The 26984-nt window shown below is 47.0% G+C and overlaps 1 protein-coding gene across 3 annotated transcripts in view; it reads left to right on the top strand.

The window, feature by feature from the left end:
- Positions 1-26984, top strand: part of LOC145361103 (choline transporter-like protein 2) — a 106097-nt gene that overhangs the window by 54948 nt on the left and 24165 nt on the right. For all 3 annotated transcript variants that reach the window (XM_080216693.1, XM_080216692.1, XM_080216694.1), the window contains exons 7-14: positions 3622-3682; positions 5690-5813; positions 8227-8310; positions 9090-9202; positions 12165-12296; positions 19127-19226; positions 25553-25645; positions 26436-26523. In XM_080216693.1, the coding sequence (XP_080072819.1) occupies positions 3622-3682; positions 5690-5813; positions 8227-8310; positions 9090-9202; positions 12165-12296; positions 19127-19226; positions 25553-25645; positions 26436-26523 (795 nt within the window). The remainder of the gene's footprint in view (positions 1-3621; positions 3683-5689; positions 5814-8226; positions 8311-9089; positions 9203-12164; positions 12297-19126; positions 19227-25552; positions 25646-26435; positions 26524-26984) is intronic.

The following is a 26984-nucleotide window of genomic DNA, read 5'->3' as shown; positions in this document are numbered from 1 at the left end:
TCCCCCTCTCCTGGCTCTCCCTGGGGTACGGTTCCCCCTCTCCTGGCTCTCCCTGGGGTACGGTTCCCCCTCTCCTGGCTCTCCCTGGGGTACGGTTCCCCCTCTCCTGGCTCTCCCTGGGGTACGGTTCCCCCTCTCCTGGCTCTCCCTGGGGTACGGTTCCCCCTCTCCTGGCTCTCCCTGGGGTACGGTTCCCCCTCTCCTGGCTCTCCCTGGGGTACGGTTCCCCCTCTCCTGGCTCTCCCTGGGGTACGGTTCCCCCTCTCCTGGCTCTCCCTGGGGTACGGTTCCCCCTCTCCTGGCTCTCCCTGGGGTACGGTTCCCCCTCTCCTGGCTCTCCCTGGGGTACGGTTCCCCCTCTCCTGGCTCTCCCTGGGGTACGGTTCCCCCTCTCCTGGCTCTCCCTGGGGTACGGTTCCCCCTCTCAACTCTGTAAGGGGACACAAAATTGTTTTGGCAGATAAGGTAAAGGAGAATCCAAAGAGCTTCTACAAATACATAAAGGGCAAAAGAGTGACAAATGAGAGAGTAGGGCCTCTTAAGGATCAACAAGGTCATCCGTGTGTGATCCACAAGAGATGTGTGAGATCCTAAATGAATATTTCTCATCAGTATTTACTATTGAGAAAAGCATAGATGTTAGGGAACTTGGGGAAATAAATAATGATGTCTTGAGGAGTGTACATGTTACAGAGAAGTCTTAAAGTGCATCAAGGTAGATAAGTCTGCAGGACCTGATGAGGTATATCCCAAAACGTTGTGGAAGGCTAGGGAGGAAATTGTGGGTCCCCTAGCCGAGATATTTGAATCATCGATAGTCACGGGTGAGGTGCCTGAAGATTGGAGAGTGGCAAATGTTGTGCCTTTGTTTGAAAAAGGAAAAGCCTGGGAACTATAGGCCAGTGAGCCTCGCGTTTGTGATGGGTAAATTGTTGGAAGGTGTTTTGAAAGACAGGATCTACAGGCATTTAGAGATGCAAGGACTGATTAGGGACAGTCAGCATGGCTTTGTAGTGGAAGCTCATGTCTCGCAAATTTAATTGAGTTTTTTGAAGGGGTACCCAAGAAGGTAGATGAGGGCAGTGCAGTTGATGTCTACATGGACTTTAGCAAGGCCTTTGACAAGGTACCGCATGGTAAGTTTTGCATAAAGTTAAATCTCATGGGATCCAGGATGAGGTATCTAAATGGATACAAAATTGGCTTCTTGACAGAAGCCAGAGGGTGGTTGTAGAAAGTTGTTTTTCAAACTGGAGGCCTATGACCAGCGGTGTGCCTCAGGGATCAGTGCTGGGCCCACCGTTATTTGTCATTTATATTAATGATTTGGATGAGAATATAGGAGGCATGGTTAGTAAGTTTGCAGATGACACTAAGATTGGTGGCATGATGGGCAGTGAAAAAGGTTATCTCCAATTGCAATGGGATCTTGACCAATTGGGCCAGTGGGCTGACGAATGGCAGATGGAGTTTACTTTAGCCAAATGTGAGGTGATGCATTTTGGCAGATTGAACCAGGGCAGGACTTACTCAGTAAATGGAAGGGTGTTGGGGAGAGTTACAGAACAAAGAGATCTAGGAGTACATGTTTGTAGCTCCTTGAAAGTGGAGTCACAGGTGAACAGAGTGGTGAAGAAGGCATTCGGCATGCTTGGTTTCATTGGTCAGAATATTGAATACAGGAGTTGGGATGTCTTGTTGAAGTTGTACAAGAAATTGGTACGGTCACACTTGGAATACTATGTGTGCATTTCTAGTCACCCTCTTATAGAAAGGATATTATTAAGCTAGAAAGAGTGACTTGATGGATTGATGTTATAAGGAGAGGCTGGATAGACTGGGACTTTTTTCTCTGAAGCTTAGGAGGCTGAGGGGTGACCTTATAGAGGTCGATAAAATAATGAGGGGCACAGATGAGATAGGTAGTCAATATCTTTTCCCAAATGTAGGGGAGCCTAAAACTAGAGGGCACATGTTTAAGGTGAGAGGGGAGAGATACAAAAGTGTCCAGAGGGGCAATTTTTTCACACAAAGGGGTGGTGAGTGTCTGGAACAAGCTGCCAGAGGTAATAGTAGAGGCAGGAAATTTTATCTTTTAAAAAGCATTTGGATAGTTACATGGGTATAGAGGATATGGGCCAAATGTGGGCAATTGGGATTAGTTTAGGGGTTTTACAGAACAAAAGGGTGGCATGGACAAGTTGGGCCAAAGGGCCTGTTTCCATGCTGTAAACCTCTATGACTGTCCCTTGGGTGCAGTCCCCCCTCTGTTGACTGTCCCTTGGGTGCAGTTCCCCCTTCCCTTGACTCTCCCCGGGGTGCCCCAACTCTCCTCACTCACTGGGGAGGAGATGGCCCAGTGGTACTATCGCTAGACTATTAATCCAGAAACTCAGTTTATGTTGCAGGCATCTGGATTCGAATCCCACCACGGCAGACAGTGGAATTTTAATTCAATTAAAGTAAAATCTGGAATTCTGAATCTGTTGATGACCCTGAAACCATTGTCAATTGTCAGGAAGACCCACCTGGTTCCTTTAGGGAAGGAAATCTACTGCCCTTACCCTGTCTGGCCTACATGTGACTCCAGAGCCACAGCAATGTGGTTGACTCTCAACTGCCCTCCACTGCCCAACTAGAGATGGGCAATAAATGCTGGCCAGCCAGCGATGCCCATGTCCCAAGAATGAATTATGAACAGTCTACACTGTTCTGATCAGGAAGTGCCGCTGATTTCTGTCTCCTGCAGCTACTTGGCACAGCCTGGGGATATTGTTTAGCACCTGGATCAATACCATACTGGGCAGTGCTTTACTTAACTGAGCCAACGAAAATTCTCACAAAGACAGCTTTATGAACACTGCTGGATGACCTGACAATTTCCAAACCTGTCAAAATTCCAATTTGTCCTGTGGATCAAAATACTTTTCTTGGACACAACTTCAAAGTGTTTTGTGAAATAATTTTCAGATAAGTGACCCCTTGTTTATAATTGATAGCAAACAGTTATAAACCCATTATTCAGAGTATGAAGGAAGCCCATCATATTCTTCCATCGCCTTGGAAAGTGGGAGTAGTAAAAGCAAAATATACAGGTTAAGATTCAGGGTCAGATTTATTTATAGATGATGGATAGTAACTGAAGCAAAACGACTCAGGATGGTACTGAAGTACAATGACTAAACTTGCACATCTTTTTAAGATGAAAAGTTTTTTATTGTCATCTGTAAGTTCTCAGTGTCAATCTCTGATTGGTGATCACAGAAAATTACTGCCAGGATTTCTGTTTTCCCTCCACATGAAGGATAGAGGAGGGTGGAATCACTGGTGTCTGGCCACCTTGGCATGGTCCTGGATTATTCCGGTGTCCTTTGTAAACTCAAAAACTTTCAGGATCCAACTTCAGCAACGGGCACAGTCCAAGCGCCTGAAGCTCACGTTTTAACATTACGCAGGACTGGCTCGCGTAGCGACATTACTCTGGTGATTAATACAGATCCGCAACACTCTGAACTCCAGATTGCAGATACCCTCATTTTAATTAACATAAATGTTGAATGGAACAGAATTCTGACCGTAAGTGGGTATTAACCGTCTGTACGTTGACTCTTTGCCTTTCAGACGCCTGCTCGAGTGTTTAAGGATCGTGACTGTCCGAGCTTCTTAACTCCCAGCAAGCCTTGTAAGTGTTTATTGCTCTTAGATTCTTTTGCTAGGAGAGTTCTCCCACTTTCCAAGTTCCTGCTGATCTAACAACAAGATCTGAACGAGGCAGCAGAGGGTAGAGAAGCCAACATCCACAGACAGTTCAGATTTAATTGGCACACTGAGCGAGTGTATATGGAATAATACTCCAGAAAGACTAAGAGACAACTCAAAAGGGAGCTGAGAAATTTACTGCTGAGAGAAATGATTAAAAGTATAAAAGTCAAAAGTGTGCAGGGTCGGAGCGCTGTCTATAGGGGACAGTGTGCAGGGCAGGAGCGCTGTCTATAGGGGACAGTGTGCATTGTGGGAGCGCTGTCTATAGGGGACAGTGTGCAGGGTGGGAGCGATGTCTATAGGGGACAGTGTGCAGGGCGGGAGCGCTGTCTATAGGGGACCGTGTGCAGGGCGGGAGCGCTGTCTATAGGGGACAGTGTGCATTGTAGGAGTGCTGTCTATAGGGGACAGTGTGCATTGTAGGAGTGCTGTCTATAGGGGACAGTGTGCATTGTAGGAGTGCTGTCTATAGGGGACAGTGTGCATTGTGGGAGCGCTGTCTATAGGGGACAGTGTGCAGGGGGGGAGGGGTGTCTATAGGGGACAGTGTGCAGGGCAGGAGCGGTGTCTATAGGGGACAGTGTGCATTGTAGGAGTGCTGTCTATAGGGGACAGTGTGCATTGTGGGAGTGCTGTCTATAGGGGACAGTGTGCATTGTGGGAGCGGTGTCTATAGGGGACAGTGTGCATTGTGGGAGCGGTGTCTGTAGGGGACAGTGTGCAGGGTGGGAGCGCTGTCTATAGGGGACCGTGTGCAGGGCGGGAGCGCTGTCTATAGGGGACCGTGTGCAGGGCGGGAGCGCTGTCTATAGGGGACCGTGTGCAGGGCGGGAGCGCTGTCTATAGGGGACAGTGTGCATTGTGGGAGCGTTGTCTATAGGGGACAGTGTGCATTGTGGGAGCGCTGTCTATAGGGGACAGTGTGCATTGTGGGAGCGCTGTCTATAGGGGACAGTGTGCATTGTGGGAGCGCTGTCCATAGGGGACAGTGTGCATTGTGGGAGCGCTGTCTATAGGGGACAGTGTGCAGGCCGGGAGCGCTGTCTGTAGGGGACAGTGTGCAGGGCGGGAGGGGTGTCTATAGTGGACAGTGTGCAGGGCGGGAGGGGTGTCTATAGGGGACAGTGTGCATTGTGGGAGCGGTGTCTATAGGGGACAGTGTGCATTGTGGGAGCGCTGTCTATAGGGGACAGTGTGCATTGTGGGAGCGCTGTCTATAGGGGACAGTGTGCAGGGCGGGAGCGCTGTCTGTAGGGGACAGTGTGCAGGGCGGGAGCGCTGTCTATAGGGGACAGTGTGCAGGGTGGGAGGGGTGTCTATAGGGGACAGTGTGCAGGGCGGGAGCGCTGTCTATAGGGGACAGTGTGCAGGGCGGGAGCGGTGTCTATAGGGGACAGTGTGCATTGTAGGAGTGCTGTCTATAGGGGACAGTGTGCATTGTGGGAGCGCTGTCTGTAGGGGACAGTGTGCATTGTGGGAGCGCTGTCTATAGGGGACAGTGTGCAGGGCGGGAGCGCTGTCTATAGGGGACAGTGTGCAGGGTGGGAGCGCTGTCTATAGGGGACAGTGTGCAGGGCGCGACCGCTGTCCATAGGGGACAGTGTGCAGGGCAGGAGGGGTGTCTATAGGGGACAGTGTGCAGGGCAGGAGGGGTGTCTATAGGGGACAGTGTGCAGGGCGGGACCGCTGTCTATAGGGGACAGTGTGCAGGGCAGGAGGGGTGTCTATAGGTGAAGTTTCATCTCTAACTCTTCTTGTGACTGTCAATGGACTGAAATTAAAACAAGTGCCATAGCTGTGTGTAAGTGAATCCCTGCCACACGGGATGCCTGGGTAATGACGAGGATCTGTATGGACAGTTTACTATTGAGCCAGATTTTTGTCTGCTGCTATCGGGGTTTCTTATATTTCAATGTTTATCCTCCAGTTACCCGAAGGTGCTTTCCTGACTTAACAACCGATAAAGGTGTGATTAAAGTTGGCAACAAGACTTCTTTCAGTGACGCGAATGGTGAATCTATAAATGCTACACGTCTGCTGGATGCAGCCAAGTTTGTAATTCTTTTTTCATTTTGTGGTGTGTGTTTTATGTGAGTTTTGGGCAGTGTTTGGGCGAGAGGGAGGAATAATCTTCCACCATGAGTTTTTACGCAGTGCCAGTATTAACCATTCCCAGGTTAGGTACAGTTTGGTTTAGCTGTAGAGGAAAGCCCAGTGTTTGCTTTCAGATCAGGCAAATGTCAGCTCACTGGCTGCACTCTTCACACTCAATCTGAAAATTGCCGATTTTAAACTCTCTTCCATGCAATGTTGGCTGATCACTCAGTGCAAAATTGAAGTGCCATCTTTCACCATTCTGAAGACTGTGTCTGCCTGCCCAGATGGACAGAGAAGATCCCAAAGCACTATTCAAAGAAAAGTATGGTGGTCCCCTACACCCATGTCGACAATCATAGAATCCCTACAGTGCAGGAGGCCATTCAGCCCATTGAATCTGCACCAACCACAATCCCACCCAGGCCCTATCCTCACAATTCTACTTATTTACTCTAGCTAGTCCCCCTGACACTAAAGGGCAATTTAGCATGGCCAATCCACCTAACCAGCTCATCTTTCAGACTGTGGGAGGAAACCAGAGCACCCGGTGGAAACTCACACAGACACGGGGAGAACCTACAGACTTCGCACAGACAGTGACCCAAGCTGGGAATCGAACCTGAGTCCCTGACGCTGTGAGGCAGTGATACTAATCACTGTGCCAATGTGCTGCCCTCTCAACCAACCCAGCGCAATGCCATTACCTGATTGATCACATTGCTGTCCTTGCAGTTTTGCTGCCACATTTGCCCAAAAAATAATCCTGATTGTGTGAAAGACAATTTTTGTTCCACAGAACATGTTAATTCCAAACACACTTCTCTCAGCATCAGTGTTTCTCAGTGGAAAAACTCCCGAGAAGCGTCTCTGTGAGATATTTCCACTTTGTACACTGGCTGTTCTGTGAGCTGCCTTAGTGACACTGTTGCGTGAACAGAGAATAAGGTGGGATCTATTTTTCCGGCGTGGCAGGGTGTGGGACTGGAAAATGTGAAAAGCCAGTCAAATGTCTGTTCACTTAGGCAGACCTTGCTGGCAGGAGGGGTGGGAAAATTCCAGACCGGGAAACCGGGGAGTCATAGATCAGTTAACCAAACATCTATTAGGTAAATCACTGGATCTGTAATTAAAGATAGGGTGACTGGAACAGGACACTTTTGAACTAGGGGAAAGCTCATATCACTCAAGATGCAGCGAAAGGTGGGTCCAGGTGTATTGATCATAAATATGTCATGAACAGATATAGAATTTAAGCATTTCTACTCACAAGTTTGGAGCTCTGTTCTGCAAATGGCATTTGTGTAAGATCACTTGAGTTTAAAACTCAGATTTTTGTCAACCAAAAAGTATTAAATACATATATCAACAATAATCTCATAGAGTCAGAAGAGGCCTTTCAGTCCATCTATTGAGTCTTCATTGTCTCTCTGATAGTATCTTACCCAGGCCCTTTCCCCCTACTAATCCATCTAACTTGTACATAATCGTTATACTACGGGGCAATTTGACATGGCTAGTACACTGAACCTGTCTTCGGACTGAGAGAGAAAGCTGGAGAATTTCTCTTTCGGAGCTTGTGTCCTGAATGCAGTGATGCAGCAGTGCTGGGCACAGTGAGGCAGGGTGTTGGGCGCTGTGCCACTGTGCCTGCCCATCTCATTAAATGGAATAGGCTAGAGGGGCTAAATGGTGTCATCCTGCCGCTGTGGGAGGAACAAAGAACAACACAGCACGGGAAACAGGCCCTTCGGCCCAATGAGCCCGTGCCGCCATCTTAACAATGCATTAACTATTTCGACCCATGCCTGTTACTCATGGGATTGGAACTGTGCCTGTGTTTACAGCCAGCAGAGAGAAAGGAAGCTTCTGAGCCTTGAACCTTGCTCGGATCTGAACCTGTTCCAAACTATTGTGCTCTCCAGCCCTCCTCCTGACCAGCTCTTTCCAGCCCTCCTGACCAAAAGCCAACCAAGGGTTGTACAGTAATGACAACGTTGACTTGTTGAATGTTCCCACCGTTGAAACCAGTTTTAGCTTTCTGGCCAAGTGACATTTTGTTAATTCACTGAGTGCCTGATCCAGCAAACCTGGAATGTTCTATACTCCCATCTGTACTCTGACCAGATAAGAGACATCAATAGATAGAAGTCCGGATGCTACAAATGGCCTTGGTGATGCTGGAATCCATCCCACTTCTGTTGATCTCCTGTTTTCTGGATATCTTACCAGCCTCCCCTTCTCTGATTCTGCATTTCCACCCTCCTCCCATATATCCTGTCGAAGTCTCCAAGCGTACAACAACACAGTTCTCTTTCCTCCCTGTGATCCTCTAACTCCAATTATGAGTGAGCTATTTTTGTTCTGCAGGGGAGCGAATATAGTCCGTGAAGCCAGAGAAGTGGCGATGAAGATATTTGAAGATTACACCAAATCTTGGTACTGGATTTTGATGTAAGTGTTTTTATTAATTTTCCCCTGTATGTGTGCCTATAAGATGGGATGAAGTTTTGCTCATAGTTGTACTGCACCGTTATCTTTGGATCCTCCCCATCTCCCCAAGGACTCCCTCTTATTTTTCACCTGAGTGCATGTCTGAACATGTAACATCACTTTCCATGTGTGCACTGACAATGCCCAGCACTACCTCACTACCACATCTCATGGCTCCTCCACTGCCTCTGTTTTCTTATACTGTTGGTTCACATTCGTAGAAAGAAGTTTCCTTCAGTTAAATATTGGGAAGAGTTGTTGTTGATTCCATCACAATAATCTTGTCTCTGGTCACCGATGTGTGTCTGTTCTTGCTGACCTACGGATAACTGATCTGCCAATTCTTTGATGTTAAGATTCTTGGTTTAGTTGTCAAATCCCACTATGGCCTGGCCTCTTCCTATCTCTATAATCACCTCTAGCCCCAGGACTGCCTGTGATATCCGTATTCCAATTCTGTTGGTCCTTTTGGCATCTCTGATTTCCATGGCTTCTTCGTTGGTGGCCGAGCCTTCAGCTGCCAAGAGCTAAACTTTTGCCAGTTCCTTTTCTAAACTTCTCCTCCCTCCTAAATGGATGCTTCTTAAAATCTACCTTCAAAAATATTTCCTTAGGAAGGTTCTGTGTCAAATTTTGTCTGATAACATTTCTGCCAAATGCCCTGGGATGTTTTGCTACATTGTAAGGTGCTAGATCAATGCAAGCTATTGTTGATTGAGTTTTGTCCATTTGCATTGCAGAGGTATGAGTATCGCTCTGGTGGTTAGTCTGATCTTTGTCGTCTTGCTGCGTTTCATTGCCACGTTTATGGTGTGGTTAAGCATCCTGCTGGTCATTGCTGTCCTGGGTTACGGTATGTTAACAGATTGGGATGACGTCATTACTGCTGTCATTATTCATTGATACGGTGTATTCAAATCTTTTCTCAACTACCACGTTCCCAGATTAGCCAAAGCATCAACATGCGTTTGGCTTAGACTATGGGAGAACTGCTGAGTGTACAGACCAGCAGAGTGTTACCCAGTGCAGTACCGAGTATACAGACCAGGAGAGCATTACCCTGTGCAGTACCGAGTGTACAGAGCAGGAGAGCGTTACCCAGTGCAGTACCGAGTGTACAGAGCAGGAGAGCGTTACCCAGTGCAGTACCGAGTGTACAGAGCAGGAGAGCGTTACCCAGGGCAGTACCGAGTGTACAGAGCAGGAGAGCGTTACCCAGGGCAGTACCGAGTGTACAGAGCAGGAGAGCGTTACCCAGGGCAGTACCGAGTGTACAGAGCAGGAGAGCGTTACCCAGGGCAGTACCGAGTGTATAGACCAGGAGAGCGTTACCTGGTGCAGTACCAAGTGTACAGAGCAGGAGAGCGTAACCCAGTGCAGTACCAAGTATACAGACCAGGAGTGTGTTCCCCAGTGCAGTACCGAGTGTACAGACCAGGAGAGTGTTACCCAGTGCAGTACCGAGTATATAGAGCAAGAGAACATTGTCTAGAATGGAAATCACAGACCAGGGTAGATACCTAATTTGGACTGATCTAATCTCCGCATAAGCGGATGCCAACGAAGGGAAACCCTGTCAGCTCAATATCCAGCTACCATGGTGTGTGAGAGAGCTATATTTACTTAATGAAATGGAGATAATACTTGGCTGTCTCTGCTCAGACAGCAGTCACTGTCTAATCTCTGAGTACATTGGAAAGTTTTACACCCTCTTGTAGGAAAATTCTCTGTCTTCCAAAGGGGAAACATAGGAAAGTACAGCACAGAACAGCCCATCGGCCTTCGATGTTTTGCTGAGCTATGTCAAAACCAAGAACAAGCTATCCCAATCCCTATCATTCTGGTGTGCTCCATGTGCCTATTCAATAACTGCTTGAAAGTTCCTAAAATTCCGACTCCACTACCACAGCAGGCAGAGCATTTAACATCCCAATGACTCTGAGTAAAGAATCTACCTCGGACATCTCTCCTATATCTCCCACCATGAACCTTATAGTTATGCCCCTTAGTAACAGCTACATCCACCTGAGGAAATAGTCTCTGAACGTCCACTCTATCTATCCCCCTCATCATCTTATAAACCTCTATTAAGTTGCCTCTCATCTCTGCTCTAAAGAGCTCCCTCCACCTTTCCTCATAAGACCTACTCTCCAAACCAGGCAGCATCCTGGTAAATCTCCTCTGCACTCTTTCCAATGCTTCCACATCCTTCTAGTGAGGTGACCAGAATTGCACACAATATTCCAAATGTGGTCTCAGCAAGGTCTGGTATACTTGCAGCATAACTGTATAGATCTTAAACTCAAACCCCCTGTTAATAAACACTAACACACTATAAGCCTTCACAGCTCTATCCAGTTGAATGGCAACCATCAGAGATCTGTGGATACGAACCCCAAGATCTCTCTGTTTCTCCACATTCCTCAGAACTCTGCCGTTGATCCTGTAATCTGCATTCAAGTTTGTCCTACCAAAATGAATCACCTCACACTTATCAGGGTTAAAATCCATCTGCCACTTTTCGGCCCAGCTCTGCATCCTATCAATGTCTCTTTGCAGCCTACAAGAGCCCCCCACCTCATCCACTACTCCACCAATCTTGGTGTCATCAACAAATTTACTGACCCACCCTTCAGCTCCCTCCTCCAAGCCATTGATAAATATCACAAATAGCAGAGGACCCAGCACTGACCCCTGTGCTACACCGCTGGTAACTGGTCTCCAGTCTGAAAATTTTTCATTCACCACTACGCTCTGTCTTCTATGAGACAGCCAGTTACTTATCGAATTGGCCAAATTTCCTTCGATCCCACCCCTCCTTACCTTCTTCATGAGCCTACCATGGGGAACCTTATCAAACGCCTTACTAAAATCCATGTATAATACATCAACTGCTCTACTTTCATCTACACACTTAGTTACCTCCTCAAAGAATTCAGTCAAATTTGTGAGGCAGGACTTACCCCTCGTGAAACCGTGCTGACTATCCCAGATTAAACTGCATCTTTCCAAGTGGTCATAAATCCTATCTCTCAGGACCCTTTTCAGTAACTTACCGACCACTGAAGTAAGACTGACTGGTCTATAATTACCAGGGTCATTCCTATTTCCTTTCTTGAAGAAAGGAACATCATTTGCCACTCTCCAGTCCTCTGGTGCAATCCCTGTGGACAATGAGGACCCAAAGATCAAAGCTAAAGGCTCTGCAATCTCATCCCTTGCCTCCCAAAGTATCCTAGAATGTATCCTATCAGGCCCAGGGGACTTATCGACCCTCAGGTTTTTCAAAATTGCTAATACATCTTCAGAACATCTACCTCCTCCATCCTATTAGCCTGTATTTCACACTCATCCTCAAAAATGTGGCCCCTCTCCTTAGTGAACACTGAACATAAGAACATAAGAAATAGGAGCAGGAGTAGGCCATCCAGCCCCTCGAGCCTGCCCCGCCACTCAACAAGATCAAGAAGAAAAGTATTCATTTAATGCCTCACCTATCTCTTCTGATTCCATGTACAAGTTCCCACTACTATCCTTGACCGGCTGTAACCTCACTCTGGTCATTCTTTTACTTCTCACATAAGAGTAAAAAGCCTTGGGGTTTTCCTTTATCTGACTTGCCAAGGACTTCTCGTGCCCCCTCCTAGCTCTCCTAAGCCCTTTTTGTTTAAACTCATTCCCAGCTACCTTGTAACCCTCAAGTGACCCAGGGAGAGGGAGAAAGGCAAAAAAAAGAATTCTGTAGAAAGTTTGAGAGGCCTGAACTATTGGCACCTTAGCCCATATCACATTGGGAATTTGCTTTGTTGTTGCAGGTATCTTTCACTGTATCATGGAGTATAGGGAATTAAAAGGAGTTCCAGGATCAGAGATTACAATTCATGATCTGGGCTTCCAGACCGACCTCAGAGTGTACCTGCACCTGCGACAGACCTGGTTGGCATTCAGTAAGTAGCAATTATTTTCACAACCCTGAGTTCGAGTTCTAAACTGTGGGGCAAATTTTCCTGTTCCGCCTGCCAGTGGAATGGAGCGGACAGGGGGCCAATTATGGAAAGGTCCACTGACCTTGGGTGGGATTTTCCATTTCTGGAGCAAGTGGTGCTGGAAAGTCCCGCTCTGTGTAAGTATGAGATTGAGATATCACCAACCTGCTGGAGTTAGAGTGGAGTTCTTAGCATTTAAAGTAGCAAAGAAGACAACGTCACTAAAGGGTAACAGATCCTTAGGCCCAGATGGTTCATCCCAAGGTTTTAATGGAAGTAGGTCAGAATCTTTCAGATTCCCTAAACTTTATTTTCCGAAGTTCTCTCCATTTGGGGGCTGTGCTTTTAGAGTGACTGTCCTTAATTAATCCGTACCTTTCTTAGTGACGGTTTATATTGATCAGATTGACTGGCCTGTAATTATTCACTCGATTCCCCTCTCCCTTTTAAACAAAGATACAATGTCAGCAGTTCTCCAATCCTCTGGCACCTCACCCCTCTTCAGTGAGAATTAATGGTCAACCCTTCTGCAATTTCCTTCCTGGTTTCTGAGGTACAATTCCAGTGAAATTCCCTTTCATTGATGCTAATCCCATTCATACTTCCTCTTCCCCGATGTTTATCACATCCAATGTTTCACACTCCCTCCTGAACTACAATCTCTGCATTAACGATTTCCTTTGTAAAGACAGATGCAAAGTGTTCATTTAGAATCCCATCCGTACCCGGCACAGTGACACAGTGGTTAGCACTGTTCCCTCTCGGTGCCAGGGACCCGGGTTCAATTCCCGGCTTGGGTCACTGTCCATGTGGAGTTTGCACATTCTCCCCGTATCTGCATGGGTTTACTCCGCATGCCCTGGTTCCTTTACAGTCTGAAAGACGTGTTGATTAGGTGCATTGACCCAAACAGGCGCCAGATTGTGGCGACTAGGGGAATTTCACAGTAACTTCATTGCTGTATTAATGTAAGCCTTAGTTGTGACTAATAAATAAACCTTAAAATAAATAAACTTTATTTTTACCCACGTCTTTCACCCCGACACAAATGTTACCTTTTTGGTCTTTTATGGACCCTACTCTTTCGTTAATTATCCTTTTATGCTTAATGTATTGATTAAACATCTTTGGGTTTCTCCTTGATTCTTCTGGCCAATATTTTTTCATGCCCTCTCTTTGCTCTCCCAATTTCCTTTTTGATTTCATCCCTGCTCTTTCTAGTCTCCTCTTGGCTTTCTGTAGTTTCCACTTCTTGGTGTTTGACATAAGCTTTCCTTTTTTGCCTTTGCTTTCTCTGTAAACTCTGACATTCAGAGCTCTAGATGTGGCCGTCCCACCCTGTTTCCTGTTTACTCTCAACCCTTTGAACCTCCCCTTTGAATGCCTCCCACTGCTCTGATACTGATTAACCTTCAAGTAGCTGTTTCTGTTCATTTTTGCTAAATCACGCCTCAGCTTAGTAAAATTAGTCTTTCCCCAATTCCCCAACATTAACTCCTGTTCCTTCAGTCCTTTGGATTGTTTCTTGCTTGCTATGCAAGCACAACGTACCGTTTGTGAAATGCAGAGAGATTTGATCTGCTTTCACCAAAACAGAATATAAGAGCTCGGAGCAGGAGTAGGCCATCTAGCCCTTCGAGCCTGCCCCGCCATTCAATAAGATCATGGCTGATCTGAAGTGGATCAGTTCCACTTTCCCGCTTTCTCCCCATAATCCTTAATTCCCTTGCCTGTCAAAAACCTATCTACCCGTGTCTTAAATATATTTAGTGAGGTAGCCTCCACCACTTCAACAGGCAGAGAATTCCAGAGATTCACCACCCTTTGAGTGAAGAAGTTCCTCCTCAACTCCGATGTAAACTGCCGCCCTCTAGTCCTGCTATCCTTTCTAAGCGGGAAAATTCTCTCTATCTCTACCCAATCCATCCGTTTCAATATCTTATATGTCTCTATAAGATCCCCCCTCATCCTTCTAAACTCCAACGAGTACAGACCCAGTCTATTTAGTCTCTCTTCATAGTCCAACCCCCTCATCTCCGGTGTCAGCCTAGTGAACCTCCTCTGCACTCCAAGGCCAAAATATCCTTCTGCAAGTGCAGCAACCAAAACTGCATACAGTACTCCAGCTGCGGCCTCACCAGCACCCTGTACAGTTGCAGCAAGACCTCCCTGCTTTTATATTCTATCCCCCTCGCTATAAAGGCCAGCATCCCATTCGCCTTCTTGATCATCTGCTGCACCTGCAGACTGGGTTTTTGCGACTCATGCACAAGGACCCCCAGGTCCCTCTGCACCGTAGCATGCTGCAGCTTTTCGCCTTTTAAATAATAATCCCTCCTACTATTATTTCTACCAAAGTGGATAACCTCACACTTGCTAACATTATACTCCATCTGCCAGGTCCTCGCCCACTCACTCAGCCTATCCAGATCCCTCTGCAGACTTTCCACACCCTCACGCAATTTGCTTTACCACTCATCCTCGTGTCATCAGAAAACACTGAAAAATCTCAGCAGGTCTGGCAGCATCTGTTAGGAGAGAAAAGAGTTGACATTTCTAGTCCAGATGACACTTTGACAAAGGTAAACAGCACAGGAAGTGGGAGAGTTGGTTAGTGCAGTTTTCTGCTGTCTGTAACGCTGTCCCAAGAGGTTCAGCAACATAACTCAGTTGTGGCACCAAGTCTGATGGCCATTGATAGCTTTAATTCCCATCTCCTCGATAGACTTCAAATTCCAGCCTCATTTCCTGTGCATAATTAATGGGGATGTTTTAGTTTTTGATCTTGGAGTGATTGCAATAAAACACTTAGTTCCACCTTCCATTATTTTCATTGTTGTGTTTTCAAGAATTTCAAAATTAACCTTTGAGTGACTGTCTTTATTGATGGTTCAGTTCTCACGGGAAATGTTGAGAATATTAAATGAGTGAAAAGTGTTATTTCATTAGGTTAATTTATATTGTGGTTCAAAAGTAATGGGTTGCTCTGTCCAGTGTTTTACTCATCGCATTGATTTGAATTTTAGCCTCATCAATCCTTTGCGGTTTATATAAGGGCATTGCGGCAGTTCGCAGTGAACTGGGTTCAATTCAGTGTCTGTGTGGAGTCTGCATGTCCTCCCCGTGTCTGTGTGGGTTTCCTCTGAGTGTTTGGGTTTCCAGCCACAGTTCAAAGATGTACAGGTTAAGTGGATTGCCCCTTAGTGTCAGGGGAATAAGCAGGGTAATTACAAGGGGTTACAGGGATAGTGCCTGGGTAGAATTGTTGTCTGTGCAGGCTTGATGGCTGAATGGCCTTGTTCTGCATTGTAGAACATGAGAACATAAGAAATAGGGGCAGGAGTAGGCCATCAAGCCCCTCGAGCCTGCCCCGCCATTCAGTAAGATCATGGCTGATCTGATAGTGGTTCACTTCCACTTACCTGCCTGCTCCCCATAACCCTTAATTCCCTTATTTGTCAAAAATCTATCTATCTGTGACTGAAACACTTTTAATGAGGTAGCCTCCACCTTTTCAGTGGGCAGAGAATTCCAAAGATTCAGTACCCTCTAGGAGAAGAAGTTCTTCCTCAACTCTGTTCTAAGTTGACTCCCCCTTATTTTGAGGCTGTGCCTTCTAGTTCTTGTTTCCATTCTAAGTGGAATTAATCTTTTTGCTTCTACCCTGTCTAGCCTCTTTATTAACTTAATTGTCTCTATAAGATCTCCCCTCAGCCTTCTAAACTCCCATGAGTACAAGCCCAGTCTACTCAATCTCTCCTCATAAGCTAACCCTTCATCTCTGGAATCAACCTGGTGAACTTTGTCTGCACCCCCTCCAAAGCTGATATCCCCCCTCATAAATAAGGGGACCAAAACTGCGCACAGTACTCCAGCTGCGGCTTCACCAGTACCCTGTACAGTTGCAGCAAGACCTCCCTACTTTTATATTCTGTCCCCCTCACTATAAAGGCCAACATTCCATTCACCTTCTTGATCACCTGCTGCACCTGTAAACTGAGTTTTTTGTGATTCATGCACAAGGACCCCCAGGTCCCTCTGCACAGTAGCATGTTGTAATTTTTTTACCATTTAAATAATAGTCCATTTTACTATTATTCCTTCCAAAGTGGATAACCTCACACTCGCCAACGTTATACTCCATCTGCCAAATCCTTGCCCACTCACTTGGCCTATCCAAATCTCTCTGCAGACTTTGTGCCCTCCATGCAATTTGCTTTCCCACTCATCTTTGTGTCATCCGCAAACTTTGTTACCCTACACTCAGTCCCTTCCTCCAGGTAGTCTATGTATACGGTAAACAGTTGAGGCCCCAGCACAGATCCCTACGTCATGCCACTAGTTACCAATTGCCAACCGGAAAAGCACCCATTTATTCCACTCTCTGCTTTCTGTTAGATACAGTAAAAAGTCTGACAACACCAGGTTTTAGTCCAACCTATTTATTTGATAATATTCTCACAAGCTTTCGAGGGGTTACCCTCTTCGTCAGGTGAATGGAGAGTTCTGGCCTCAGACAGAGCATATAAAGCACAGACAGTTTAGAGATTACTGATTAAAATGCGAATAGCCAATGATAGCCAATCCTCAATCCACGCTAACACTTTACCCCCAACTCCGTGTACCTTTATCTTATGCAGTAGTCTTTTGTGAGGCACCTTATCGAATGCTTTCTGGAAGTCTAAAAACAGCACATCCATCGGTTCCCCTCTGTCAACCGCACTAGTTACAGCTTCATAAAAATCCAGTAAATTCGTGAAACACGGTTTTCCCTTCATGAATCCATGCTGCGTCTACTTGACTGAACCATTCTTTTCCAGGTGTCCTGCCATTTCTTCCTTAATGATGGATTCCAGCATTTTCCCAACTACGGATGTTAAACTAACTGGCCTGTAGTTACCTGTCTTTTGTCTATCTCCTTTTTTAAACAGTGATGTTAAATTAGCTGTTTTCCAATCAGCCGGCACTTCCCCAGAGTCCAGCGAATTTTGATAAATTACAACTAACGCATCTGCTATTACTTCTGCTGTTTCTTTCAGTACCCTGGGATGTATTCCATTCGGACCCGAGGACTTGTCTACCTTTAGTCCCATTAGCCTACCCTGCACTACCTCTTTAGTAATAGTAATCGTTTTAAGGTCCTCACCCCCCACAGTCCCATGACCGTCAATTATCAGTATGCTATTTGTATCCTCCACTGTGAAGACCGACACAAAAAACTTGTTTAAGGCCTTGGCCATTTCCTCGTTTCCCATTATTAAATCCCCCTTCTCATCTTCGAAGGGTCCAACATTTACTTTTAGCCATTCTTTTCCGTTTCATATATTTGTGAAAACTTTTACTATCAGTTTTTATATTTTGTGCTAGTTTACTTTCATAATCTATCTTTCCTTTCTTTATTGCTTTCTTAGTAGTTCTTTGTTTTTTTTTTAAAAGCTTTCCCAATCTTCTAGTTCCCCACTAATTTTGGCCACTCATTGGTTTTTAATTTGATACTCCTTTATTTCCTTAGCTACCCGTGGCTGGTTATCCCTTTTCTTACATTCCTTCTTTTTCACTGGAATATATTTTTGCTGAGTGCTGAGAAAAATCTCCTCAAAAATCCTCCGCTGTTCCTCAGCTGTCCTACCAACTAGTCTGCGCTCCCAGTCTACATTAGCCAACTCTGCCCTCATCCTATTGTATTTGCCCTTGTTCAAGCAGAGGACACTGGTTTGGGACCCTCCTTTCTCACCCTCCATCTGTGTTAGAAATTCAACCATATTGTGATCATTCATTCCAAGAGGATCCCTCACAAGGAGATCATTAATTTTACCTGTCTCATTTCACAGGACCAGATCCAAGATAGCTCGCTCCCTCGTAGGTTCTGTAACATACTGTTCAAGGAAACTATCTCAACAGCATTCTAAGAACTCTTCCTCAAGTCCACTGCGTCCGACTTGAGTCGACCAATCAATATGGAGGTTAAAATCCCCCATGATTATTGCTGTTCTGTTTTTACACACATCTGTTACTTGTTTGTTTATAGCCTGCCCCACCTCAAAGTTATTATTTGGGGGCCTATAGACTATGCCCACCAGTGACTTTTTCCCCTTGCTATCCCTTATCTCCACCCACATTGATTCCACATTCTGCTCCTTAGAGCCTATATCGTCTCTCACTACTGCCCTGATGTTATCCTTAATTAACAGAGCTACACCGCCTCCTTTTCCTTCTTGTCTATCCTTCCGAAATGTCTGATACCCCTGGATATTCAGTTCCCAGTCCTGGTCACCCTGCAACCACGTTTCTGTAATGGTCACTAGATCATACAAATTTGTATTGATTTGTGCCATCAATTAATTCACTTTGTGTCGAATGCTATGTGCATTCAGGTAAAGTGTCTTTATGTTGGCCTTTCAGGGTTTCTATGATTCTAATTCAAATGATTTGGCAGGATTTTTTTTACTCTTGTCCTCTATTGGCGATCAGTCTAAACGAGAGTTAAAGCTGCTGCCAATTGGTAAGGGCTGACCAGGAAGGTGGGTGTTGCAGGTAATGACAATACCTTGCAATGGGAGGCGGATTGCTTGTTTATCATGGAGATGTTTAGTGACTTTTACTTTCTTATTCGCCTCTTCTCAGTCACAGTCAATCATGCTAGATACAGGAGGCATTCATGTAATCAGTAACGTGTTCAGTGGACAGACGTTGAAATTGGCATCCTGAGTATGGTGGTTATAGCCAGTGTGTGAAGTTCAGATTCACAATCTCGGAGCCAGGGATTGACTGCTTTTTGTCTTTAATTGCAGTAATCATCCTGACAATTGTGGAGGTTATCATCATTCTGCTGTTAATATTCCTACGCAAAAGGATTCTGATTGCGATTGCCCTGATAAAGGAAGCAAGCAGGTGAGTTCAGCATGTACAGAGGAATGGGTTAGGATTGAAGCAGAGACAGGGTGGGGAAGGGGGTGGGTTTGACCAGAGTTCAGGCAGGGAGAGGGAGTTGAGGCACTAAGTTTGGAGGTGTGTCTGGAGGTCTGAGGCAGTGTGGTCTGGGTATTGGAGATGGGGATGTTTGTCTGAGGCAAAAGCAAGGAGGGGTTTGAGGCAGGGGAAGGTGGGGTAATGGGCCTTGAAATGATTGGGATTTGGAGTTGGCGTTGTTGGAGGTGTGGATTTCAAAGAGATTAAGGCAGGGCGTGGGGAGTTTTGGGAAGGGGTGGGGGAGTTGTGGGGGGCGCAGTTATGGGACGGCATGGAGACGTGCATTGGTTTGAAAGTGGGGAGGCTGGGATGGGGGTTGAGGCACAGTTGGTGATTTTAAAACAGGTTGGGGGGGAGAGAACAGGTTCAGTTGGGGAAAGGGCTGAAACTTGGGGATGAGGATTTTTGGATGTTCACGTGGGGGTAGGGTAGTGGGTGTACAGTGGAGTTCCTCACTGATATTGGTTCACATTCACAACAGGGAAGTTGTGCATGGAGCCATGGAAGATGGGTGAAATCCTTAATGAGTATTTTGTAACAGTATTCACCAAGGAGAAGGACACAACAGATGTTGAGGTCAGGGATGGGTGTGTGAATGCTCTAGAGAATGTCAATATATCAAAGGAAGAAGTGTTGAGTATCCTAAATTGCACTAAGGTAGACAAGTCTCTGGGGCCGGATGGGATCTATCCCAGGTTACCGCGGGAGGCAAGAGAAGAAATAACAGATATCTTCACATCCTCTTTGGCCACAGGCGAAGTTCCAGAGGACAGGAGAATAGCCAATATTGTTCCCTGTATAAGAGAGGAAGCAGGTATAATTGAGGAAGTTATAGGCCGGTGAGCCTGACGTCAGTGGTGGGGAAGCTTTTGGAGAAGATATTAAGGGACAGGACATATGCACATTTGGAGGAAAATGGACCAGTTAGTGACAGGCAGCATGGTTTTGTACGAGGAAGGTCATGTCTCACCAACTTGATTGAGTTTTTGAAGAGATGACGAAAATAATTGATGAGGGAAGGGCTGTGGATGTAGTTTATATGGACTTTAATAAGGGTTTGTCAAGGTCCCACATGGCAGACTGGTACAAAAACTAAAATCACATGGGATTCGGGGTGGCTGGTTAGATGGATACAGAACTAGCTTGGTTATAGAAGATAGAGTAGCAGTGGAAGGGTGTTTTTCAGAATGGAGATCTGTAGCAAATAGTGTTCTGCTGGGACCTCTGATGTTTGTAATATGTATAAATGATCTGGAGGAAAATGTGGGTGGTCTGATTAGTAAGTTAGTGGGTGTCACAAAGATTGATGAAGTTGCTGGTAGTGCACAGGATTACAGATTGTGTTTATCCCAGTCCAACGCCTGCATCTCCACATCAGTGCTGGGGATTGTCAGAGGATATAACAGGATATAGGTAGGTTGGAGACTTGGGCACAGAAATGGCAGATGGAGTTTACTCCAGACAAATGCAAGGTGATGCATTTTGGAGGATCAAGTTTAGGTATAAATTATACTGTAAACGGCAGAACCCTTAGGAACATTAACATACAGAGGGATCTGGGCGTGCAGGGTCACAGTTCCCCAAAAGTGGCAACGTAGGTGGCCAAGGTGACTAAGAAGGCATAGAGCATGCTTCCTTCATCGTCTGGGGCATTAAATACAGGAGTTGGGAAATCATGTTGCAGCTTTATAAAACCTTGGCTAGGCTGCATTTGGAGTATAGTGTGCAGTTCTGGTCACCACACTACCAGAAGGACATGAAGGTTTGGAGAGAGCGCAAAGAAGGTTCACCAGGGTGTTGCCTGGTCTTGGGAGTGTTGGCTATGAGGAGAGGTTGACTAAATTAGGATTGTTTTCACTGAAAAGACGGAGGTTGAGAAGAGACCTGATCGAGGTCTACAGAATTGAGAGGGATTGACAGGGTGAACATAAGAACATAAGAAATAGGAGCAGGAGTAGGCCATCTAGCCGTTTGAGCCTGCCCCGCCATTCAATAAGATCATGGCTGATCTGTCGTGGCTCAGTTCCACTTTCCCGCCCTCTCCCCATAACCCTTAATCCCCTCTCTTATCAAAAACCTATCTACCCACGTCTTAAATATATTTAACGAGGCAGCCTCCACCACTTCAACGGGCAGAGAATTCCAGAGATTCACCACCCTTTGAGTGAAGAAGTTCCTCCTCATCTCCGTTCAAAACCACCCCCCCCTTTATCTTGAGGCTGTGCCCTCTAGTCCTCCTGTCCTTTCTGAGCGGGAAGAGCCTCTCCACCTCTATCCTATCCATCCCATTCATCATCTTATATATCTCAATGAGATCTCCCCTCATTCTTCTAAACTCTAACGAGTACAAGCCTAGTTTATTCAGCCTCTCCTCATAGTTCAACCCCCTCAACTCCGGTATCAGCCTAGTAAACCTCCTCTGCACTCCCTCCAAGGCCAAAATATCCTTGCGTAAGTGCGGCGACCAAAACTGCACACAGTACTCCAGCTGCGGCCTCACCAGTGCCCTGTACAGTTGCAGCAAGATGTCCCTACTTTTATATTCAATCCCTCTCGCTATGAAGGCCAGCATCCCATTCGCCTTCCTGACCACCTGCTGCACCTGCAGACTGGGTTTTTGCGACTCATGCACAAGGACCCCCAGGTCCCTCTGCACCGTTGCATGCTGCAGTTTTTTGCCACGTAAGTAATAGTCCTTCCTACCATTATTCCTACCAAAGTGGACGACTTCACACTTGCCAACATTAAATTCCATTTGCCAGTTCCTGGCCCATTCGCCCAGCCTATCTAGATCCTTCTGCAGACTTTCCATGCCCTCCGCACAATTTGCCATTCCACCAATCTCGGTGTCATCAGCAAATTTCGACACCCTGCACTCGGTTCCCTCCTCCAGATCATCTATATAAATGGTAAATAGCTGAGGCCCCAGCACCGGCCCCTGGGGCACTCCACTAGTCACCAACCGCCAATCCGAATAGCACCCATTGACCCCCACTCTCTGCCTCCTATTTGACAACCAGTCCTCTATCCACGCTAACACCCTACCCCCAACCCCATGCCCTCTAACCTTCTGTAATAACCTCTTGTGCGGCACCTTATCAAACGCCTTCTGAAAATCAAGAAACACCACATCCACCGGCTCTCCTCTATCCACCGCCCTAGACACATCCTCATAGAACTCCAATAAATTCGTCAGACACAACTTTCCCTTAACGAAACCGTGCTGCGTCTGCTCTATCAAACAATTCTCCTCAAGATGCCTCGCTATTTTCTCCTTGATCACGGATTCTAACATTTTACCTACAACAGACGTTAAACTAACCGGCCTATAATTCCCTGCCTTTTGCCTGGCACCCTTCTTAAACACGGCGTAACATTAGCCGTTTTCCAATCTTCCAGCACTTCCCCGGAATCCAGCGATGTTTGGAAAATAATCACCAAGGCATCCACTATCACCTCTACCATTTCTTTCAGAACCCTTGGATGCATTCCATCCGGTCCTGGGGACTTGTCTACAATCCGTCCCTCCAGTCTGTCGAGCAGTGCCTCTCTAGTAACAATAATGTCATTCAGGCCCTCCACTCCTCCCATCTTTCCATCGCTAACACCTGGCAAATTATTCACGTCCTCCGTGAAGACCGAAACAAAAAAGTTATTCAAGGCCTCAGCCATTTCCCCATCCCCTACCCCTACCCCTAAGTACCACCACCACCCCACCCCCCCCAATCCTCTAAGGGTCCAACGTTCACCCTAGCCAGCCTCTTCCTTTTTATATATTTATAAAAACTCTTACTATCCTTTTTTATATCAAGCGCTAGCCCAGCTTCATAGTTTATCCTACCCTTCTTTATCAACTTCTTCGTCATTCTTTGTTGATATTTAAACCTCTCCCAATCCTCTTCTCGCCCACTACTCTTAGCTACTCTAAACGCATCCGCTTTTAATTTAACACTTTCCTTTACCTCCTTCGTTATCCACGGCTGATTATATCTCCTCCTACGATCCTTTTTAACCATCGGAATAAATTTCTGCTGAGCACCAAGAAAGATCTCCTTAAAGATCCTCCACTGTTCCTCAGCAGACCTACCTTCCAGTGCGCTCCCCCAATCAACATTTGCCAATTCCTCTCTCATCCTATCGTACTCCCCTCTGTTCAAACAAAGGACACAGGTCCGGGAATCCACTTTCTCCTCCTCCATCTGCATCAGAAACTCCACCATACAATGATCACTCTTCCCAAGAGGATCCTTCACTGCAAGGTCCCTAATTCTACCTGCCTCATTACATAACACCAGATCCAAGATAGCTCGCTCCCTCGTCGGCTCCAACACACACTGTTCAAGGAAACTATCCCGGCAGCATTCCTCAAGCCCACCGCGTCCAACATGGGTCGACCAATCAATATGTAGATTGAAATCCCCCATAATTATCGCCGTTCCATTCCTGCACGCCGCATTTAATTGCGCATTAATAGCCCGCCCCACCTCCAGATCATTATTTAGGGGCCTATAGACGACACCCACCAGTGTCTTCCTCCCTTTGCTGTTCCTTATCTCCATCCACAACAATTCCACGTTCTGCTCTTTGGCGCCTATATCTTCCCTTACTACCGCCCTGATGCTACCCTTAATCAGCAGAGCTACTCCCCCCCAGCCTTTTTCCTCCCGTCTATCCTTCCTAAACACTTGATACCCCTGTACATTCAGCTCCCAGTCCCTGTCACCCTGCAGCCACGTCTCTGTAATGGCCACCAGATCATATCCATTTGTGCTGATCTGAGCCACCAGCTCATTCACTTTATTCCGAATGCTTCGTGCATTCAAAGTGCCTTCATCCCAGCCTTCCCCTGTACCCTATTTGCCGGAACGCCACCAACCTTACTCACGCCCCCTACTCCCTTTATCATTGGGATATCCTTGGCCTCTTCCCATACCTGTGCCCTCTTCTTTACTTTTGACCCTGTAATTTCACCTACCCTCGCACCCTCTCCCCTCCCCCCCTAATTAGTTTAAAGCCCTATTTACTGTCCTATCTACACGATTCGCCAGGACTCTGGTCCCAGCACGGTTCAGACCAACCCCGTCCCACACAGGACATAGACAAAGAGAAGGTGAAAAGGAATGTAGTGGTAATTGGGGATAGTATGGTTAAGGGTATTGACACTGTCCTTTGTCACAGTGACAAACAGCACAGAAGGGTGTGTTGTCTGCCTGGTGCTCGGGTCCAGGATGTCGCATCTGGGCTGCAGAGGAACCTGGAGTGGGAGGGTGAGAATACTGGTGCCAATGCCCCATAAATTCCTCCCACACCAATCCCTGAGCCACCCATTCACTTCTTTAATCTTATCAACCCTACGCCCGTCTGCACACAGTAGTCCAGAGATAACCACCTTGTCGGTTCTACTTTTTAATTCCATTCCCAGCTTTTCATATTCCCTCCCCAGATCCTCAGTTCGCATTTTGCCTACGTTGTTGGCACCCACATGTACTACAACGACCGGGTTCTCACCCTCCCACTCCAGGTTCCTCTGCAGCCCAGATGCAACATCCTGGACCCGAGCACCAGGCAGACAACACACCCTTCTGTGATCTTTGTCATTGTGACAAAGGACAGTGTCAATACCCTTAACCACACTATCCCCAATTACCACTACATTCCTTTTCACCTTCTCTTTGCCTATGTCCTGTGTCTGCATCACCGTACCGTGTGCAGTTTGCTCACCAACCTCACAGCTCTCATTCTTGTCCACACTGGAAGCAAGAACCTCAAACCTGTTATGCAGATTGAGAGGCTGAGGCATTTGGTCCCCACCCTCTTTCCTCCGGTCCCCACTTCTTCAGAGAGTCAGAGGTTTATTCCCAGGGTGGAAGTGTCAATTACAAGGGGACACAGGTTCAAGGTGAGAGGGGGAAAGTTTAAGGGACATGTGTGGGGGATGTTTTTCACACAGAGAGTGGAGGGTGCCTGGAATGTACTGCCAGAGGAGATGGTGAAGCAGGCACATTAGCAACATTTAAGAAACATCTGAGCGGGTACGTGAATAGGGAGGGAATAGAGGGATATGGATCGAGTAAGGGCAGAAGGTTTTTTAGTTAGGGCATCATGATCAGCACAGGTTTGGAGGGCCGAAGGGCCTGTCCCTGTGCTGTACTGTTGTTTGTATCTGGCTTTATGAGAGAGAGTGAAAAAATGATTGGGTTTAAAGAGTCTTTTCAGCACTAAACTTGTCAATGTTCCTGTTCCCACAGGGCCGTTGGATGTATTATGTCAACTCTGCTCTACCCGATCATCACATTCCTGCTGCTGTTACTCTGTGTTGCTTACTGGGCTGTTACAGCTGTGTATCCTGACATTAACTAGCTGCTTATCACTGGGATTTAATTTAACCATGTCGTGTTGACCATTTCCTATCTAACTCATTAATGTGGATGTGAACACTGAGGGAGTGCTGTGCTGTTCCGGGGGTTGGGGGGGGGGGGGAGTGCTGCGCTGTCAAGGGGTGCGGGGTGAGCACCGTGCTGTGCTGTCGGGGTGGGGGAGACGGGTGCTGAGGGAGCGCCGTGCTGTCGGTGTGGGGGGGGGGGCGGCAGGCGGGTGCTGAGGGAGCGCCACGCTGTCGGTGGGGTGGGTGGGGGGTGGCGAGCAAGTGCTGTCAGAGACCCAAAGCTTGTGTTAAGGTACTTGTGATGCCACAGAATTATTTCCAACACAGAAGGAGGCCATATGGTCCATTGCAGTGATGCTGGCTCCTTGCAGGGTAATTCCCCGCTTATTCCTTGTTGCCTTGCACACATTGAAGGAGTTGCCTGTTATTTTGACCAATATATCTCTGAAACAATTGCATATGAAGAAACTGTTCCTTCACTTATTGCTTTCTTTCAGACTGTAGTTGATGTATTCATTACCCTAACAGCTCAGACTCACTCAATGTATATTTTTTATATTTGTTCATGGGATGTGGGAGTCACTAGCTGGCCAGTGCTTATTGCTTATCCTAATTACCCACATGAAGTTGATGGTGGGAACCGTGATGAGATTCTGTATTAAATCCTTGGAGCAAGTTCCTGCTTTTTAATTTTCAAACTTCACATCTAAAGAAATTCTGCAATTTCCTTGACTGTTTTTCTGAAGCTTCTTGTCGACTTCTGGTGAAGCGGTTTATAAAGTGTTTGCCAACAAGACAAGCTGTGATTACCACATGAAGACCTGTGATCCTAACGTGAGTCCTGTTTCTGTGTTGTAAATGCCAGGAGATCGGGGGAGTGGGTGTGGTGGGGGGGAGTGGGTGTGGTGGGGGGGAGTGGGTGTGGTGGGGGGGAGTGGGTGTGGTGGGGGGGAGTGGGTGTGGTGGGGGGGAGTGGGTGTGGTGGGGGGGAGTGGGTGTGGTGGGGGGGAGTGGGTGTGGTGGGGGGGAGTGGGTGTGGTGGGGGGGAGTGGGTGTGGTGGGGAGGGAGTGGGTGTGGTGGGGAGGGAGGGGAGGGGGGGAGTGGGTGTGGTGGGGAGGGAGGGGAGGGGGGGGAGTGGGTGTGGTGGGGAGGGGGGGGAGGGGGGGGAGTGGGTGTGGTGGGGGAGGGGGGGGAGGGGGGGGAGTGGGTGTGGTGGGGGGGGAGGGAGGGGAGGGGGGAGTGGGTGTGGTGGGGAGGGAGGGGAGGGGGGGAGTGGGTGTGGTGGGGAGGGGAG

Source organism: Carcharhinus amblyrhynchos, chromosome 33 (assembly GCF_965287045.1).
Source record: "Carcharhinus amblyrhynchos chromosome 33, sCarAmb.v2.hapA, whole genome shotgun sequence".
Classification (NCBI taxonomy): Eukaryota; Metazoa; Chordata; class Chondrichthyes; order Carcharhiniformes; family Carcharhinidae; genus Carcharhinus; species Carcharhinus amblyrhynchos.
This window is presented reverse-complemented; position numbering and strand designations above follow the sequence as displayed.